Source organism: Cetorhinus maximus, chromosome 7, assembly GCF_964194155.1.
Source record: "Cetorhinus maximus chromosome 7, sCetMax3.hap1.1, whole genome shotgun sequence".
Classification (NCBI taxonomy): domain Eukaryota; kingdom Metazoa; phylum Chordata; class Chondrichthyes; order Lamniformes; family Cetorhinidae; genus Cetorhinus; species Cetorhinus maximus.
In genome coordinates this window covers 23,763,305-23,781,021 of record NC_135885.1, presented here as the reverse complement: position 1 = coordinate 23,781,021, position 17,717 = coordinate 23,763,305, and the positions used below count along the sequence as shown (strand labels likewise).

General features: G+C 45.6%; 1 protein-coding gene across 1 annotated transcript in view; it reads left to right on the top strand.

The window, feature by feature from the left end:
• The window catches only part of LOC144683102 (testis-specific gene 10 protein-like), a 92,696-nt gene that overhangs the window by 5,584 nt on the left and 69,395 nt on the right, over nt 1-17,717 (top strand). The window contains exon 3 of the mRNA XM_078546119.1: nt 6,513-6,668. Within this exon, the coding sequence (XP_078402245.1) occupies nt 6,513-6,668 (156 nt within the window). The remainder of the gene's footprint in view (nt 1-6,512; nt 6,669-17,717) is intronic.

Below are 17,717 nucleotides of genomic sequence, written 5' to 3'. Positions count from 1 at the left end.
TGTCCTTTGAGGAAAGATTGAGGAGACTGGGCCTATATTCTCTCAAGTTTAGAAGAATGAGATGTGACCTTATTGAAGTGTACAAAATTCTTACCGAGCTCAACAGGGTAGATGCAGGAAGGATGTTTCCCCTGGTTGGGGGGTGTCTAGAACCACAGTCCCAGAAGAAGAGGTAGGCTATCTAGGACTGTCCAGAAGAAAACACCATTAAAAACTGGGAAATAAGAGTACTGGTCCAAACTGGTTTTTCCTTCTGGGTGAGGTGAGGAAGAATTTCTTCAGTCAAAGCGTGGTGAACCTTTAGAATTCCACATCCCAAAGGGCTATGGAGGCTCAGTCATTGAGTATGTTCAAAGCAGAGGTCTGGAGATTAGATACCAATGACATCAAGGGATACGGGGATAGTGAAGGACGATGGCGTTGAGGTAGAAGATCAGCCATGATCTAGTTAAATGGTGGAGCAGGTTCAAAGAGCCAAATGGCCTACTCCTGCTCCTATGTTCTTATTATCTCAACCACGATTGAGAGTTCAAAAAACAGGGCTGAATGTCACTATCATTTCTTTGTTGCTTTTAGCTGTCTGCTAGTTACTGAGTCATGAAGAGGTAAATGTATTAGGGTAGAACTCCTCAAGATAAGATTGAATAGGCTGCCGTTTTTTTCTCTAGAACCGAGAAAACCAAAAGGTTAACAGGGAATTATGATGATGGGAGGGTGCAATTACAGTGCAACTTGTTTCCATGGACAATGTGGGACATATTCCTAAGTATATGATGCATGGTTTTCATTATATTATTTGTTGATCTGTTGTGGCACAAGTTGGAGAATATGGTGTCTCTCACCTGCCCTTGCTGCCTTATTGTTGTCTCTCTTCCTCTACCCTGTCACCGCCACTAATTCTGTATTTTCTTTCTTTTACATCTCTCCCCTTAACTCTCCATGACAAAAATGATGCAAAAGGTCTGACAAGTTGTGAACAGATTTAGTATTCATCCAAAGAACAGACTATTTTGTGCATAAGGTCATGTTTCAGTTCATGTGTGTGTGTGCTTGCCTGTAAAGGCAGCCCTTCGTTTTGATTCTGATTTACTTGTACTGGGAATGAGGAAAAAGCACCTGAAATGATCCAACTTCTAACAGGAGGGGGGGTGATCTCTGAAGTCCTGACCAGTATATCATCCCTCAACCAACATAACTGAATCAGACTAGTCATTTTCACATTGCTCTGTGAAATTGCTCTTGCTGTGCATAAATTGAGTGTTCCTTATGTTACAAAAGTCACATCAAAAGTACTTGATTGGCTGCGAAGCACTTTGGGGTGCCCTGGGATTGTTGTGAAAGACACCATATAAATTCAAATCTTTCATTATTGAACACCAGTCTATGGGCAGAATTTTCCCTCCTGCCCACAGTGGGTTTTGTGGCGGGCAGGAGCAGAATCTAGCATGAGTGAAAAAGCCAGAAACCTGCTAGCATAAAAATAGTTTGTGATCCTCCCGATGGCGGGTTAACAGGTGGGTCAGGTATCCCGCTGAGCAATGGCATGAAACGCCACATGCATTCATTACCATCTCGTGAATGCTCATTGGCTTGGTTTCTCGCTGGAATCATGTGCCGCCTTCCAATCTTGCATCAGGCCAGCAGGATAACACATCAGTCTGAATCTTGATTGAAGAAGCTCGGAATGCACCGGTCGGACTTCCCTTTGCTCTCGACTTCGAGGTGAGTGCAACATACATAGCCTACCTGCCACAGTGCGCGCCAGTCTCCTCGCGATGTCAGTGGAATGCCACACTGCTGGGCCTGTAGGATTGGTCTGCTGCCAGTGGCTGCCTCTGCAGCCATAAAGACACCACTGTGCAGTGGTACTTGGGCAGGGCTCAACATTCGGAAACCAGCATTTTGACTGGAGGGGTGTAGTGGTGGTTTGTTACAGGTGGGTGCCACCTTTGTCCTGAAGGACACCACTGTGCAGTGGCGCTCGGACAGGGCTGAACATTCGGAGACCAGCATTTTGACTGAGGAGTTAGGGGTGGCGGGGTGGGGGTTGGTGAGGCAGGTGGGTGAAAGATAACAAGCACATTGGGGGCAAAGTGGCAGGAAGGCTTTGGAATGTATTGTGGGGGGAAGGAGAATGATGGAAGGCAGAGGGGCAGAAAGGCTTTGTAAAGGGAGGAGGAGGGTAAAGGATGGAAGGCAGAAGGGAGACTGAGGAGTGGGAAGCTGAAGCCTGACAAGGGAAACTAAAATGCTGACAAGCAAGGGGATAAATAGGATACCACGTGTATAAATGGGAGGGGATGCGCACACACTCTCTGGGTTGCACAGAGACCCATGGTTGGTTGGGGGGGGGTTGAGTGGACTGGTGCTTGGGAAGGGCGACAGTTTTGCCTTCAGTCATGAGGGCAATGGGAGATCAAAGTCCTTGGGTCTGGGGCTAGCAGGTCGGAGTCAGAGTAGGAGACGCTCCTTGAGCTTGTAGTCAGGAGTCAGAGACTAGAATAAGTCCTGGGGCTCAGTGGACCTCAAAGTCAAGAGTCAGAGAGTTCAGACAGTCATGGGGTGCAGCAGGCCATGCTGCAGGGCTATTCATGGCGAGCATGTTGTTTGGACTGCTCAGGTGGCGCACTACAGTACACTCCCTAGAGAGTTTCCTGCATCATTGCTGTGTGTTGTGCCCTTCACAACCTGGCACTGCAAAGAGGTGATCCCTAGCCAGAGGGTGAAATGGAAGAGGATCAGGAGGCCCAGGAACCTCAAGAAGATGATGAGGGTCAGCTTCCACAGGACAACGTCATGGAGGAATGAAGATGTGGGTGATGTGCATGTGCCACTTTAATTGCTACCAGATTCCAGGAGGAATAAAGTGAAGGCAAGGGGAGGTGGCTACATTTCTCCTGGCCCTGAATGTAATTCCATTTCTTTGAAAGGGATGTCCAAGCTGTCACATCGAGAGCCAGTTCAACATTCACACTTGTACCTTCTAGCCACATGGTCCACCAGGCCATGACCTTTAACAAGGTCAGCGGTCCCCCCCTGTATATGCTCGCTCTGGGAAGTGAGAGTTGACTCAACAGCGAGAATGCTGAGGAAACTTACTTGAAGCAGTTGTCGCCACATTAATGAGAAATGGGATATCATCCCCCTGTCCATGTCTTGTCCTTTGGCACTACCGCTGAGGACACAAGACTGCCACTAATCCCCAAGGCTACTGAGCTGCCCTCACACAATGGTGTTTTGTCAGGAAGAAGGGTTACATGTGCTTTAATCACACACTTCCAATAAAGAGTTTAACACCTTCCCCTGACATCACACAAAGGTGTGGAAACTATTTTCAGTGAGGTTGACATCACATGAATGTGAATCTCACAAAGGGACACTCACTATCACTGAGTGGGGGGATGGCTAAACCTCAAAATAAGAGAATTCAAATGTAGATAATCACAATGCCTTCAGTTGACCAAGCCATTCACATAAACATCAAAAAATATTTACAATATTTTTACAGTGGGCCTGTGAGCCAAAAGTGATTTCAATATTTCTTAACTTTCCTAACCTCACCACTATACCTGGGTGCAGCCCTGACATTTGCAACAGAGGTGGAGGCAGCCTGCTTACTGCTACATCCTGATGTCAGTAATGACCTCGGTGGACGTCCTCTGGTGGCCAGAGTCCTGGAGGGCCCCAGCCTGATAAGGCTCTCCTGCTTAGGGGCATTTGCACCCTCCTCAGCCTGAACAGCTGGATGGTTGGGGTCACGAGCAGAGGAGATTTGAGTGGCTGGACGTCCTTGGGAGTGCCCTGAGTGGAGGCCCTTGGGGTGTCCAGATGATGCTCATCCTCCTTGTGAATGCCCGAGTGCCCCTCCTGGATTCCTTGAGGAGAAAGAACACCAGGGGAAGTCAAGGTGCCTCGTTCCCCTCTCGCCTACACATTGATGGTGCCCACCAGTTGTATGTGGTCATGGAGTCCGGTGCTGAGCGCAAATCCAGCAAAACCTGGACCAACGTCTCCATGGTGGTCGCCAACCTTCCCATGGTGACCTTAAGGCACTTGCATGTCGAAGCCATGACAACGTAAACGGACTTCTCCATCCTTCGCTTTTCTGGCACCTATAAGAGAGAGAAGAGAGTTTTAGTTCATGAGCTTGCGGATTACAAGATTTCATGTCACTTTCTGTGATTGTCAGGATGTAATGAACTCATGGAGTTATGATCCATATTAGGTCGCTGAGACAATCTGATCTCCCCTTCCCCACAGGAGTGACCCTTGTCCTCTCCAGTGATCTCGGCGGCATTCTTCTCGAATTCCATGAGGGCATTTATGTCAGCCAACCTTCGCCCAGTCTGCGATCTTTGCCCTCCGTTTTGGGCAAGCTTGCCCTGGATGACAAAAGGAAGGCATGTGATGAGAAGGGATGGAGCATAGGTTGGGAAAGATGCATGCCCCCTGTGTGTGGTGAGCCCTCCCCAGAAGAGGCTGAGGATGGAGTGTGAGCAGCATGATAGATGTGATGGTGGTGATGTGAAAGTTTCCATGAGACAATTAGTGGCGATGTGTCCCCCACTAATGGTTGTGTGAGAATCCTGAAGAGAGAAGCCCTTTGAGCACATGATGCCATGATGAGAGTTTGATATCCCTAGGATAAAGCACATCCCTTTGCGCACGCATTCCTCTTATCAATGCCTTGAGGATGTCAGGGCTGAAGCGGTGTACAGCCTTTTTCTCATAGCATGCTGCCATTTTTCTGTGATCACCAGACATCTTGACACGTCTGCTGAAAACAGGTGGGCTAGAGAGAGTGAGACTGTGTGCTTGGAGGGTGGTGTTTAAATATGGTATCTGGACTTTTGATCCCGTCAGGTAAAGGCAGGGTGGATGAATCCACTCCCAACCTGCCAGGTGATGGAGGGAGATACTTGTCTGTGCATAATTAATGAGCTTCCGAGCGTGGAATCGGATGTGATTTCCCACCACTCCAAGCAGCAGGATATGTGCCGTGGAACCCACCTGCCACCATGCTTAGTTTCGAAACATAAAATTCTGCCATCTGAGTTTTAGTAAATGCTTGGAAAATTTGATAGCGAAAATGTTGAGCATCAATCAACAATACCAATGGAATTGTGAACTGGAGAAAGTCGTGATCAAACTGCACATCTTTTGGTGCTCATAAATTCCTAGATCACATTCCAAGTGCTCCCTGATCCCTGAAATGCCTATAATTATTCCCAGATTTGTGAAATTCACTCCTTAAAGCTCTCAGAAGCCAGGATTGAACACCCGGTGACCCCATGTCCTGGGAGCTGCCCCAGTGCCCTCCAAATCCAATCTGCAGCATTCCTGGAACTTGGGAACAGCTCCCTGGTGATCCAAAGTCCTGTGTTCTCCCCCTCCAAAAATTACTGTCTGACCCTGAGACCTGATCCCAGTGCTCTGAGTTCAAGGCTATCCTCAAAATTGATAGATCAGTATCCACGATGACCTAGTTGATATAAGAAAAGCCATGTTATAAGACTTATGAATTGTTGCAGGAAATGTATGGGAGAACTGCTAGTAATGTATTAATAGTGTGGTATTTACATTTCAGTTTCAAAATTAACAATTGATATAGCATCAATTGCCATTTGAGGAAGAGAGTCCCAAGCTTCTATCACCTTTTCCTGAAATTGTATCCTAATTAGCATCTGGCAAAATGCTTTCTCCCAATCTACTCCCAAGTCAATCTCACTGATTCAGTAACATTCTTGTTGCTCGTAGATGTTGGTAGAACATTTCCTATCTTTCATAATTTCCATCATGCTTTTATCTTCCATTAATATGTGTTTATACCAGAATGGTTATTGGACTTCTTATATTGACTCAAATGGGAGTTGCTGTTTATCCTCAATTTCCTGAGATTAGCTCATTAGTGCTCAGTTTAAGACCAGTATAAAGTATCCAGAAGTGATGGGAGCAGTACTTATATGCATTTGAAATTTACATGGATGGGGCGATAAAGTAACATAGAAACCTAGGACCAGATCATTTAATTTCTTGAACCTGTTCCACCATTCAGTGAGATCATGGCTGATCTTCAACCTAACTCCATATACTCATCTTTGTCTCATATCCCCTTTGTACCTTTGGTTAACAAAAGTCATATCAATTTCAGTTCTAAAGTTAAGAATGATCCAGCATCAGCTGCCATTTGTGGAAGAGAGTTCCAAACTTCTGTCACCTTTTTGTGACATTGTTTCCCAGTTTTATTCCTGAAAGGGCTGGCTCTAACATATAGATTATGCCCCCTAGGCCTAGACTCCCAACTAGTGGAAATGCTTTCTCCCGATCTACATTAATTCCAAAAGCCTTTGAAGGGATTTAAAAGGTATCTACAACTATTGGCAACATTTGTATATATACCCATTGATGGGATTGATTTCTGAAAGAGCAAAGTAACATTCATGCAGGAAATATTGTATATTTTTCTGGTTTATTGACAATTGGTTTACTTTTTTGACATTTTTCAAAATCAGGGAGGAAGCTATGAGTCTGAACTCATATGCGTTATCAAAGAGCGTGATGATCTTCAAGCCATGTTAAGTAAATATGAAAGGCACATGGCAGAAATTCAGGCAAATGTCAAAGTTTTAACAGCAGAAAGAGATCAAAGCAAACTTCTGTATGAGCAGGTAAGTAACAACATTGTTATTTTCTTGTCTTTTATGAATTATATTTTAATCTTAGTGTCTATTTTTATACTTGTTGCTGTACTTCAGTTGGTATGGTTCCACAGGCAAAGATCACCCTCCAGTGTTTCATCCCAACTCTGACTATTTCTTGTTGTGTGAGCCTTGATGATGATCATTCGCAGCAAATTTGCAATTGGAGCGAATACAATAGAGATCCTGCCCTTAACCTCAACTGACAATAGTACAGTCGATCTTCACTAATACAAACCCTCTCGGGCCCAGTTGAAAAGATCAGGCTGCTCAGTATGGGAGAGTTTAATGATTTGCTGCATTAGGAAAATGAAGAAATGGCCAGGTTGAGTTGAACATCATTTTATTCTGAGTTTTTAAAAAAGGCTATACATCATAGATTGTTCCTGTTTATTTGTGTTTTTCAAAATGCACGTTATTTCTATCTTCTTAACCAGTCCAAAAAGATCTTCAGTTCCAGGTAACGAATGTTAAGTTTCATAGTTTCTGAACTCCAGTGAAGGAATTCTTTGTCACCAGAAATTTCCACATCCTCTCGGATGTCAATCTCACTAATCCAATGATGTTCTTGTTGCTTGTAGATGTTTGATTTTCTTCAAGTTCGGTTTCCTGTTACTTGTTCCTGAAATTCCCCAAAATTGTATTGTTCTCTAACAGACAGTATCTCCTTTTCAGTGAGCACTATTTTCTGCAGACCATTCAACACGTTTAAAGCGGTTCACAAAATATGTTTTTGACACCTGCCCCTATGCTTTAAATGAAGAGTATGGCTGCTGGACATTTTCACCATGGTCTGTGAGCTTTTAGCTTTGTAGGAACTTTTTGTATCAGGACTTGAGGTTCTAAATAATATCATGGTCCATTGGCTGTTACATTGGGTTAGGGAAAGGGGGATGGTGGTGGTGTTGGTGATGGACAGAGTGCATGGTAACTGCCTTGAAGATATCTGTCTATTTAGGGAAATAGTCGATGAAAACCAGGACTTTACATTGCATTTTTCTGTTCACCAATCTGACCCATCCAGTTGGTGTCTCCAGTCATTCAGAACTTTTGTTATTCCTGTACAAATGCTGCAGAATCTTTACAGTTTTGTAGCACCTGGGATCTTTTGCTTTACTAACTAAAATAAGTGGGCTTATGAGCAGTTCCATCTGTGCTTTCCCCTAGTGGAAGTGTAACTTATTGTGTCTGACAGATATTTTCTCATGACTGTGCAGAACTACAGTCCAAGAGACATTGGAACATTGCTGAAACTGGACTTTAATATCAGCTCATTCCCAGTAAAGGTCTGACCAATGCTGATGAGGCTTGTGCTGATGCTCTCTATAGTGATGAAAAAAATACCTGTCAGGCATGCATTTATTATCTCTGTCAGTTCCATCCTTTTTGCTGACAGCTGTCTTAAATCATACTTGTAGTCAAAGCGATTCAGACACCCATTTGAACATTGGAAGTTTTTGATGCAGAGAGAGCCGGCATGTTTTTTGATATTTTGTGCAGAACATATCGCTTAACATGTCACACCTTTTTTCTGGCTGTTTTAAGTTAGCGATAGATATAGGCCAGAATTTTCTGTGGGTGTCATGGTGGGTGGGTTGACAATATGGTGAGAAGGCCAAAATTTGGTTTTACGCCGCCGTGAAATCAGTTTGCGATCATCCGCTCCACCCGTCAATGGTGGGCCACGTTGGGAAGATCATTTTAATACAGTTGAATCTAATTATAAGCCCCACCTGCCGGAATCATCTCCCCCACATCACTTTTACTGCCCATGTCGGCGTGACTTCAGAATGGCGTGGTTCATGACTGCCTTTAAAAAAGATGCACCTGGGGAACTCGGAGGTGAGTGCATACAACCTTGTGCAGCGCTCGTGAGCATCGCTGGTAGGACAACAAGGAAGAGGCGCCGTGCATTCATGGGGGACACAGGCAAGTTGCTTTTTCCCAGCTGGCTTTCAGTGTGGTGCGGGACAAGGGCTCCAGTGTGGGTCAGGCCTGGGGAGTGGGTGGCAAGGCAGCACAGACTGAAGGAAATACTCAAGCACATGCCAGAAGGGGTAGTGGGGGGGGGGGGGGGGGTGGGGGTGATTGAGGGAAGCAGCCATACACTGGGAAAAGCTTGTCAAAAGTGAGCATTCTTCCACAGCGGAGACTGTTCAGCTGTAGCTCCATTGACTTGCTTGGAGTTGGGGCTCTGAAGCTTTTTTGACCATTCAAGCATTGTAAAAGCACGAAAGTGCTCCAGAACTTTTCACCCCTTTGGGCATAGACTGCAAATTAACATGCATTTTTGGGGGCAGCAGAGCAATTGGCTGACTGGCCAAGTTGTACTATCCCCTTGCAAAAGGTGGCCATGGCACAGTCACTAGTGGAGGCACTCACAGGCTCTTGCAATGTCTTTAAGGTTTGAACCAGTATCCATTATGGTTCAAGCTAACAGCACAGCCTTGCAGTGCAGGTTAAGAAAATGCCTGAGCTGAGAGCACAACATGCAGTCCACTGGCCGAAGCTGCCGCTTCATCAAGTGGAGTGGGGCGGAGGTGGATGGGGTTTTGGACAGCCAATGAACCTATTACATGCTGGCCATCCAAGTGGTGGCCAGCACTCCTGCATACCTGAAGGGGCCTTCAGACTTAACCAAGAGAGGTTCTTAGTACACCCATGCTAACCCACATATTTCTCTCTTTGGTACTGCAGGAGGAGAACGTCAGGATCATGGAGCCTGGCGGTTTAGCAGTATGCCCCATGGCTTACAGAGGGCAGAGAAGAAGGGTGTGGCAGAGGTGCCTGGCTCGGCAAAGGGAGGTGCACCTTCATCAAGATGAAGGGGTGGCAGGGCGTGCTGTGCAGCTGGATGCAGCTGAAGACCCCCAGTGAACCGTTGCTCGTAGGCACCTCGCTAGATCAAGGGTCAAAGACGGCGCCCGTCATTCTTGTAGATGACAGGGAACCAGTGTCGCCAAAGACTGCGCATGTCTAGGGAACGGTCAGTCATATGTGCCACCTGCTGCAGGATTTGAAGTTACGGGGACATGGAGGACATGCACTGCCAGTGGCCGTGAAAGTGACAGTGGTGCTCAATTTTTACACCATTCTGGGGCTCCACAGGTGACCTGTGCGGGATCTCACAAGCTTCCGCCCACAAATGTATCCAGGAGGTCATGGGCGCCATCTTCACGAAGGCACAGAACTCTGTGCATTTCGCCTGGGATCAGGAAAGCCAGGAAGCAAGAGTGCTGGGATTTGAACAGATCTCAGGTTTTCCCACAGGTGCAGGGTGCCATTGGCTGCACTCACATGGCACTTAAATCTCCATGGCAACAAGCAGTCAACTATGTCAACTGCAAAGGTTTTCACTCACAATGTTCAGCTGGTGTGCGACCACCACACACGTATCCATGACTCCTACATCCTGAGCAGGTCTCAGATCCTGGACATCTTCCAGGGTCCAGAGAGGCTGCATAGTTGGCTCCTCAGGGACAAGGGCTACCCACAGAGGACGTGGCTGTTGACATCTGTGCGGCAGTCTCAGACTGCAGCAGAGCGATGGTATACGAGGCTCATGCCGCAACCTAGACTTTGGTGGAGCAAACGATAGGCATTTCGAAAATGAGGTTCCAGTGCCTCGACAGGTCCGGTGGAGCACTGGAATACAGCTCCCAGAAGGTGTCGCGAATCATCGCTTGTTGCGCGCTCCACAATCTGGTGCTGCAACAGCAGGAGAGGGGGGTGGGGGGAAAGACCTGGCTGAGGAGGAGATGGAAGAGCTGCATACTTTCTCCGTTGAGGGGGATGATGATGAGGTCCTCTAAGGCGAGGATGCTGGTGATGAGGCCATCGCACTGTCTAGACAAGGCAGGTGGGCTCAGGAGGCCCTCATAGCCACAAGATTCATGGAGGATGATGACAAGGTACAGTGAGGACAGTCCTGACATCCTCACATACATACACATGAACTTACGAATTAGGAGCCAGGAGTAGGCCATTTGGCTCCTCGAGCCTGCTCTGCCATTCAATAAGACCATGGCTGATCTGAATATAACCTCAACCCTGCATTCCTGCCTACCCCTGATTAATCTTTCACCCCCTTGTTAATCAAGAATCTACCTAGCTCTACCTTAAAAATATTCAAAGACTCTGCATCCATGCCCTTTTGAGGAAGCGTGTTCCAAAGACTCTCTACCATCTGAGAAAACAAATTTCTTCTCACCGTTGTCTTAAATGAGCAACCCCTAATTCTAGATTCTCCCACAAGAGAAAACATCCTCTCCACATCCACCCTGTCAAGACCCCTCAGGATCGTAAAGGTTTCAATTAAGTCACCTCTTACTTTTCTAAATTTCAATGGATACAAGCCTAACCTGTCCAGCCTTTCCTCATAAGACAACCTCCCCATTCCTGATATTAGTCTCATAAACCTCTCTGAACTGCTTCTAATGCATTTACATCTGTCTTAAAATAAGGAGATCAGTGCTGTACACAGTACTCCAGACATGCTCTCACCAGTGCCCTGTTCAACTGAAGCATAACTTCCCTACTTTTGTAATCAATTCCCCTCACAATAAATGATAACAAACTATTAGCTTTCTTAATTAATTGCTGTACTTGCATACTTGCCTTTTGTCATTCATGCACTAGGACACCCAGATCCCTCTGAATCGGAGCTCTGCAATCTCTCACCATTTAAATAATAAGCTTCCTTTTTATTCTTCCTGCCAAAGTGAACGATTTCACATTTGCCCACATTATACTCCATTTTCCAGATCTTTGCCAACTCACTTAACCGATCTATGCCACTTTGTAGCCTCTTTGCATCCTCTTCACAATTTACTTTCCTACTTATCTTTGTCGTCAGCAAATTTAGCAGCCATTCCTTCTGTCCCTTCATCCAAGTCATTTACATAAATTGTGAAAAGTTGAGGCCCCAGGGCTGATCCCTGTGGCACACCACTCGTCACATCCTGCCAACCAGAAAAAGATCCATTTATGCCTACTCTCTGCTTCATGTTAGCTAACCAATCTTCTATCCATGCCAATTTGTTACCCCCTACACAATGAACTTTTATTTTCTGCAATAACCTTTGATGTGGCACTTTATCAAATTCCTTCTGGAAATCTAAATATAGTACATCCACGGGTTCCCCTTTATCCACAGCACATATGACTCCTTCAAAGAACTCTAATAAATTGGTTAAACATCATTTCCCTTTTACAAAACCATGTTGACTCTGCCTGATTGCCTTTAATTTTTCTAAGTGCTCTGCTCTAACGTTTTCATTAATGGCTTCCAACATTTTACCTATGACAGATGTTAGGCTAGCTGGCCTATAGTTTCCGGTTTTCTGTCTCCCTTTTTGAATAAAGGAGTTATATTTGCTATTTTCAAATCTAATGGAACCTTCCCCAAATCTAGGGAATTTTGGAAAATTAAAACCAGTGCATCAACTATCTCACACGCCACTTCTTTCAAGACCTCAGAGTGAAGTCCATCTGGACCTGGGGATTTATCAGCTTGCAGCCCCAACAATTTGCTTAATACCATTTGCTTAATACTGTATTCCTCTCTGCAGATGCTGTCAGACCTGCTGAGTTTTTCCAGGTATTTTTGTTTTTGCTTAATACCATTTCCTTGGTGATTATAATTTTCCTGAATTCCTCTGTCCCTTCCATTTCCTGGTTTATAGCTATTTCTGGGATGTTATTTGTGTCCTCTTATAGTGAAGACCGAAACAAAATACCTGTTTAATTCATCTGCCATCTCCCCACTTTCCATTGTCAATTCCCCAGGCACATACTATTGGACCAATGCTCATTTTGTTAACTCTTTTCTTATTTAAATATATATAGAAACTCTTACTATCCGTCTTTATATTACTAGCTAGCTTTCTCTTGGACTCTAATTTTTCCATCCTTTTTAATCTTTTTGTCATTCATTGCTGTTCTTCATATTCTTTCCAATCTTCTAACCTCCCACCCGTCTTTGCATAATTATATGCTTTTTCTTTGTTTGATACTGTCTTTAACTTTTTAGTTAATCACGGATGATGGGTCCTCCCTTTGGAATTTTTCTCCCTTTAGAAGGTATATATTCTGTGTATTCTGAAATATCCCTTTAAATGTCTGCCACTGAACTTCTTTTGACATATCCCTTGACCTCATTTTCCAGTTCACATTAGCTAGCTCTGCTTTCATGTCTTCATAATTACCCTTATTTACATTTAAAACACTAGTTTTGGATGCACTCGTTTCTCCCTCAAAATGAATGTAAAATTCGATGATTTTATGATCGCTGCTACCTAGGGGTGCCTTCGCTAGGAAGTTATCAATTAACCCTATCTCATTGATCAGAACCTGGTCTAGTATAGCCTGCTCTCTGGTTGGCTCCAGAACTTGCTGTTCTAAGAAACTATCCCGAAAATATTCTATGAACTCCTCATCTACGCTACCTTTGCCCATCTGATTTTTCTAGTCTATATGTAGGTTAAAATCACCCATGATTATTGCTGTACCTTTCTAGCAAGCTCCCATTATCTCTTCTTTTATACTCTGTCCTACTGTGTAGTTACAATTAGGAGGCCTGTACACCACTTGCACAAGTGTCTTCTTGCCTTTATCATTCCTCAACTCAATTCAAACCACTTCTACATCCTGTTTCCAGAACTTAGGTCATCCTTCTCTAATGTGCTAATACCATCACTAATTAACAGGGCCACCCCTCCACCTTTTCTTAACTTCCTGCCCTTCCTAAATGTCATGTACCCTTCAATACTCAGGTCCTAATCTATGTCATCCTGTATTGTCTAAGTAATGGCTATCAAATTGTATTTATTTATTTCTATTTGTGCTATCAGTTCATCTGTTTTATTTCGAATGCTATGAGCGTTTAGATAGAGCCTTTAGTTTTTGTCCTATTATTTTTGTAGCATTGAGCCTTATCTGCTGATTTACTCTTAGAATTGTACTCTGTCCCCTCCTGTCACAGTTTGTTCATCATTTCCAATATTAATACCCACCTCTCTTACATTGTCTCTACTCTTGGTTTACCACATCTTCCCATATTTGATCCCTTGACCCTACTATTCAGTCTAAAACCCTCTCTCTACTTCCCTAGTTAGGCGGCTCGCGAGGACACCAGCCTCAGCACGGTTCAGGTGTAGACCGTCCCAATGGTACAGATCCTACTTTCCCAATACTGGTGCCAATGCCCCACACATTGGAACCCACTTCTCCCACACCAGTCTTTGAGTCATGTATTCATTTCTTTAATCTTATTTGTCCTATGCCAATTTGCACGTGGCTCAGGTGGTAATCCAGAAATTATTACCTTTTGAGGTTCTGCTTCTTAATTTGGTGCCTGGCTCTTCATCCTGCCTATGTTGTTGGTACCCACTTGGACCACAACCACTGGATCCTCTCCCTCCCACTGCAGGTTTCTCTCCAGCCCTGAGCAGATGTCCCGAACCCTGGCACCGGGCAGGCAACAAAGTCATCTGGACTCTCGCTCTTTGCTACAGAGAACAGTGTCAATCCCCTATTATACTATCCCCTGCTACCTCTATATTCCTTCTTGCTTCCCCAACTTGGATGGCTTTCTGTGCCACGGTGCCATGGGCAGTTTGCTCATCCAGCCTGCACTCTCATCCAAACAAGCTGAGAGAACCTCAGACCTGTTGGACAATTGCCCTTAGGGTCCCCTTACCTGCCTCACAAATCAGAAGACCCTATTCTAACTGGTGTGACTGCCTCCTAGTATAAAGCATCCATCTAACTTTTCCCCCTCCCTGGTGTATCGCAGAGTCTGCAGCTCAGCCTCCAGCTCCATGATTGAACCGAAGTCCCTCAAGCTGCAAACACTTACTGCAGATATGTTTGCCCTGGATCACAATGTTATCCAGGAGCCCCACATGCTGCAGCCTTGACACATCACCTGTCCTGCCATTTTTAATATACTTTAAATAATTACTTAATTATATTAATCACTTATTTAATGTTGCTTTCTAAAGTTATTAACTTTACCACCAAATTATGTACTATTTTCAACCTTGGGGATAGAATAGAACTTACTAACTTACCAGATACTTACCAAACAGCTAGCTTCTTTTCCTATAGTAGAGCAAGAACCAATTTCTATGGGTTGAGAAAGAGGAAACGAACACCTTCTTCCCTGAACTTCACTGTCACCAAACTCCAAGTCTTCACTCAGTTTGTCAAGGCTATAGTAAAGAACCCTGAATTTATAGTAAACTGAACTGGGGCTCCAGTAACCAGATTCAACCAGTTAGCTAATTAACTCTTAGCTCCTACAGCTGAAAGTGAGTTTATCCTGTCTAAACTGCAAGAAAGAAAGAACTTGGTCTACTTACACAGTACTTTCCAGTTACTGCTAATTACAGACTAGATTAGATTTTAAGAACAAAATTTAAGAACAAAATTAACACTTAAAACTCCCCTCTCACCAAACTTCACTCCTTGCATCTGTGAACGTTTGACTCCTGTATGGCTGAGGCAGCACGCATACCTTCAGTGCACAGGCTCATGTCATAGAGATGCAGTGGAGGCCCTAATAGTCGCCACATTCCAGGAGGATGATGATAACATGCAGTGAGGACACTCCATTGATCTTCACATTGCCTTTGTGAATGACTAACTCCTGTCTGCCTGAGGGCAGCTCGCTTGTGCTCTGTGATCAGGGTCATATCATGGAGACGCAGCCGTGAAACTTTAAATGCACCTGATCCTTTGTCAGCCTTCAGCACCTGACCCCTTCAGGAGCACAGGCTCAACGATCACAGAAGCTGAAGAGATGGGGGGCCAACCCCACCTATAAGGTGCTGAGAGCACACTGAGAGAATGATGGAACTCTAACGCCTGCCCATGACATTCTGACAGCAATGACGAGCACCATAGAAGTGTAGGCACCACTATTGTGTCCAGTGAGTGTGAAGCCAGACCATCACTTTGGTCTGAAGATTACACACTGCTTAGGGAAGAGGCCCTGGACTAAGTTGGCAGCCTTTATCTTGAGCAGGAACCAAAGTTTCACATCTGAGTGACAACAATACTGATCATAACGAGGAGCCATAGGCAAGGAGATATTCTTGGAAGTTTATTTACAATCGTGAACATTAAGTACAAGTGGTGAACACCTGTGCCTAGGCTGTGCAACTACATCTTAACCTTCCTAACCCTACCGCTATATCTTGGTGCTTCCCCGACATCCACAGCCGAGGTTGAGGCAGCCTGATGACTGCTGCGCCCTGCCTGTGATGACCTTGACAGGTGTCCTCTGGAGGGCTGAGACCTGAAGGGCCCCGGCCTGCTTTCAGGGTCCTGCTGTGTGTGGCAGTGGCACCCTCCTCTGCCTGTGGAGCTGCCGGGGTGACAGAAACAGGGGATCAGATGAGCCGGACATTCCCAGAGTCAGCCGGGTGGATGGCCTCAGGATGTGCACCTGCTGTTCCTCCACCCTATAGGTGCCCAAGGGCCCATTGACTCCTTGAGGAGAAGGCGAAGCTGGAGTGAAATTGAGCTGCCCCACACCCCTCTCGCATTGACACTGCTGGAGGCTAACTATGGCGTCAGCGATGGCGTTCAGCCTACGCAGCAGTGCAGAACCGATGTCCTGGGTCAAGGTCTCCATGGCAGCCACCTTCCTACCAGTGTTGACCTCGGTGTGTTGGCATGCCAGTGCTATCACCTCAAACTGAAGGCGGGCGGGCGGACGGACTCCTCTATCTTGCCTTGAAATCTGAAGAGTGCAGTGGACATCCCTTCCTGATGTTCCTGAGCTTGCCTTTGCAGCTCCAGCAACTGAGATATGACCAAGTCCAGAGGCTCCTTATCTGACTCAGACTCAGCAGATTCTGGCCTTCAGCAGTCCTCCAAGTGCCGGCAACTAGGGAAGCGCCTGCCTCCGCTTGCTGTGGATCAGACGGTGCAATGTGCTCACCAGATTGTGACCCTGAGGCTACATTCGAATTAGGTCTCCCCGAGTGACCAGTGTCTCTGCGCTGGTGGAGGGTGTGAGTGAGCGCTGTGATAGTCTTCGATTAGGTTGTCATCAGATTCTTCTAACGAGGTGTCTTCGGGGCTTGAGTCGAGGACCTGGCTTGTGAACCCTTTCGGCTGCTTTTAAAAAAAAAAATTCATTCAAGCCTGCTATGCCATCCCGACTTGCCCTTGAGAAGGTTGTAGCTGAGCTGCCTTCTTGAACTACTGCAGTCCATGTGGTGTAGGTACACCCACAGTGCTGTTAGGGAGGGAGTTCCAGGATTTTGACCCAGCGACAGTGAAGGAACAGCGGTATATTTCCAAATCAGGATGGTGAGTGACTTGGAGGGGAACCTCCGTGGCATTCCCATGTGTCTGCTGTCATTGTCCTTCTAGATGGCAGCGGTCGTGGTTTTGAAGGTGCTGTCCAAATAGCCTTGGTGTGTTCATGCAGTGCATCTTGTAGATGGTACACACTGCTGCCACTTTGTGTTGGTGGTGGGGGGAGTGAATGTTTGTAGATGGGGTGTCCATAAAACGGGTTGCTTTGCCCTGGATGGTGTCAAGCTTCTTGAGTGTTGTTGGAGCTGCACTCATCCAGGCAAGTAGACAGTATCCCATCACACTCCTGATTTATGCCTTGTAGATGGTGGACAAGTGTTGTGGAGTCAGGAGGTGAGTTACTTGCCGCAGGGTTCCCAGCTCTGACCTGCTCTTGTAGCCACAGTATTTATATGGCTAATCCAGTTCAGTTTTTGGTCAATGATAGTGTGGGATTCAGCGATTTAATGCTATTGAATGTCAAGGGCGATGGTTAGATTCTCTCTTGTGGGAGATGGTCATTGCCTGGCAGTTGTGTAACACGTATGTTACTTGCCACTTGTCAGCCCAAGTCTAGATTTTGTCCTGGTCTTGCTGCACTTGGACATGGACTGCTTTAGTACCTGAGGAGTCGCGAATGGTACTGAGAATTGTTCAATCATCAGCGAGCATCCCCACTCCTGGCTTTGATAGAAGGAAGGTCATTGA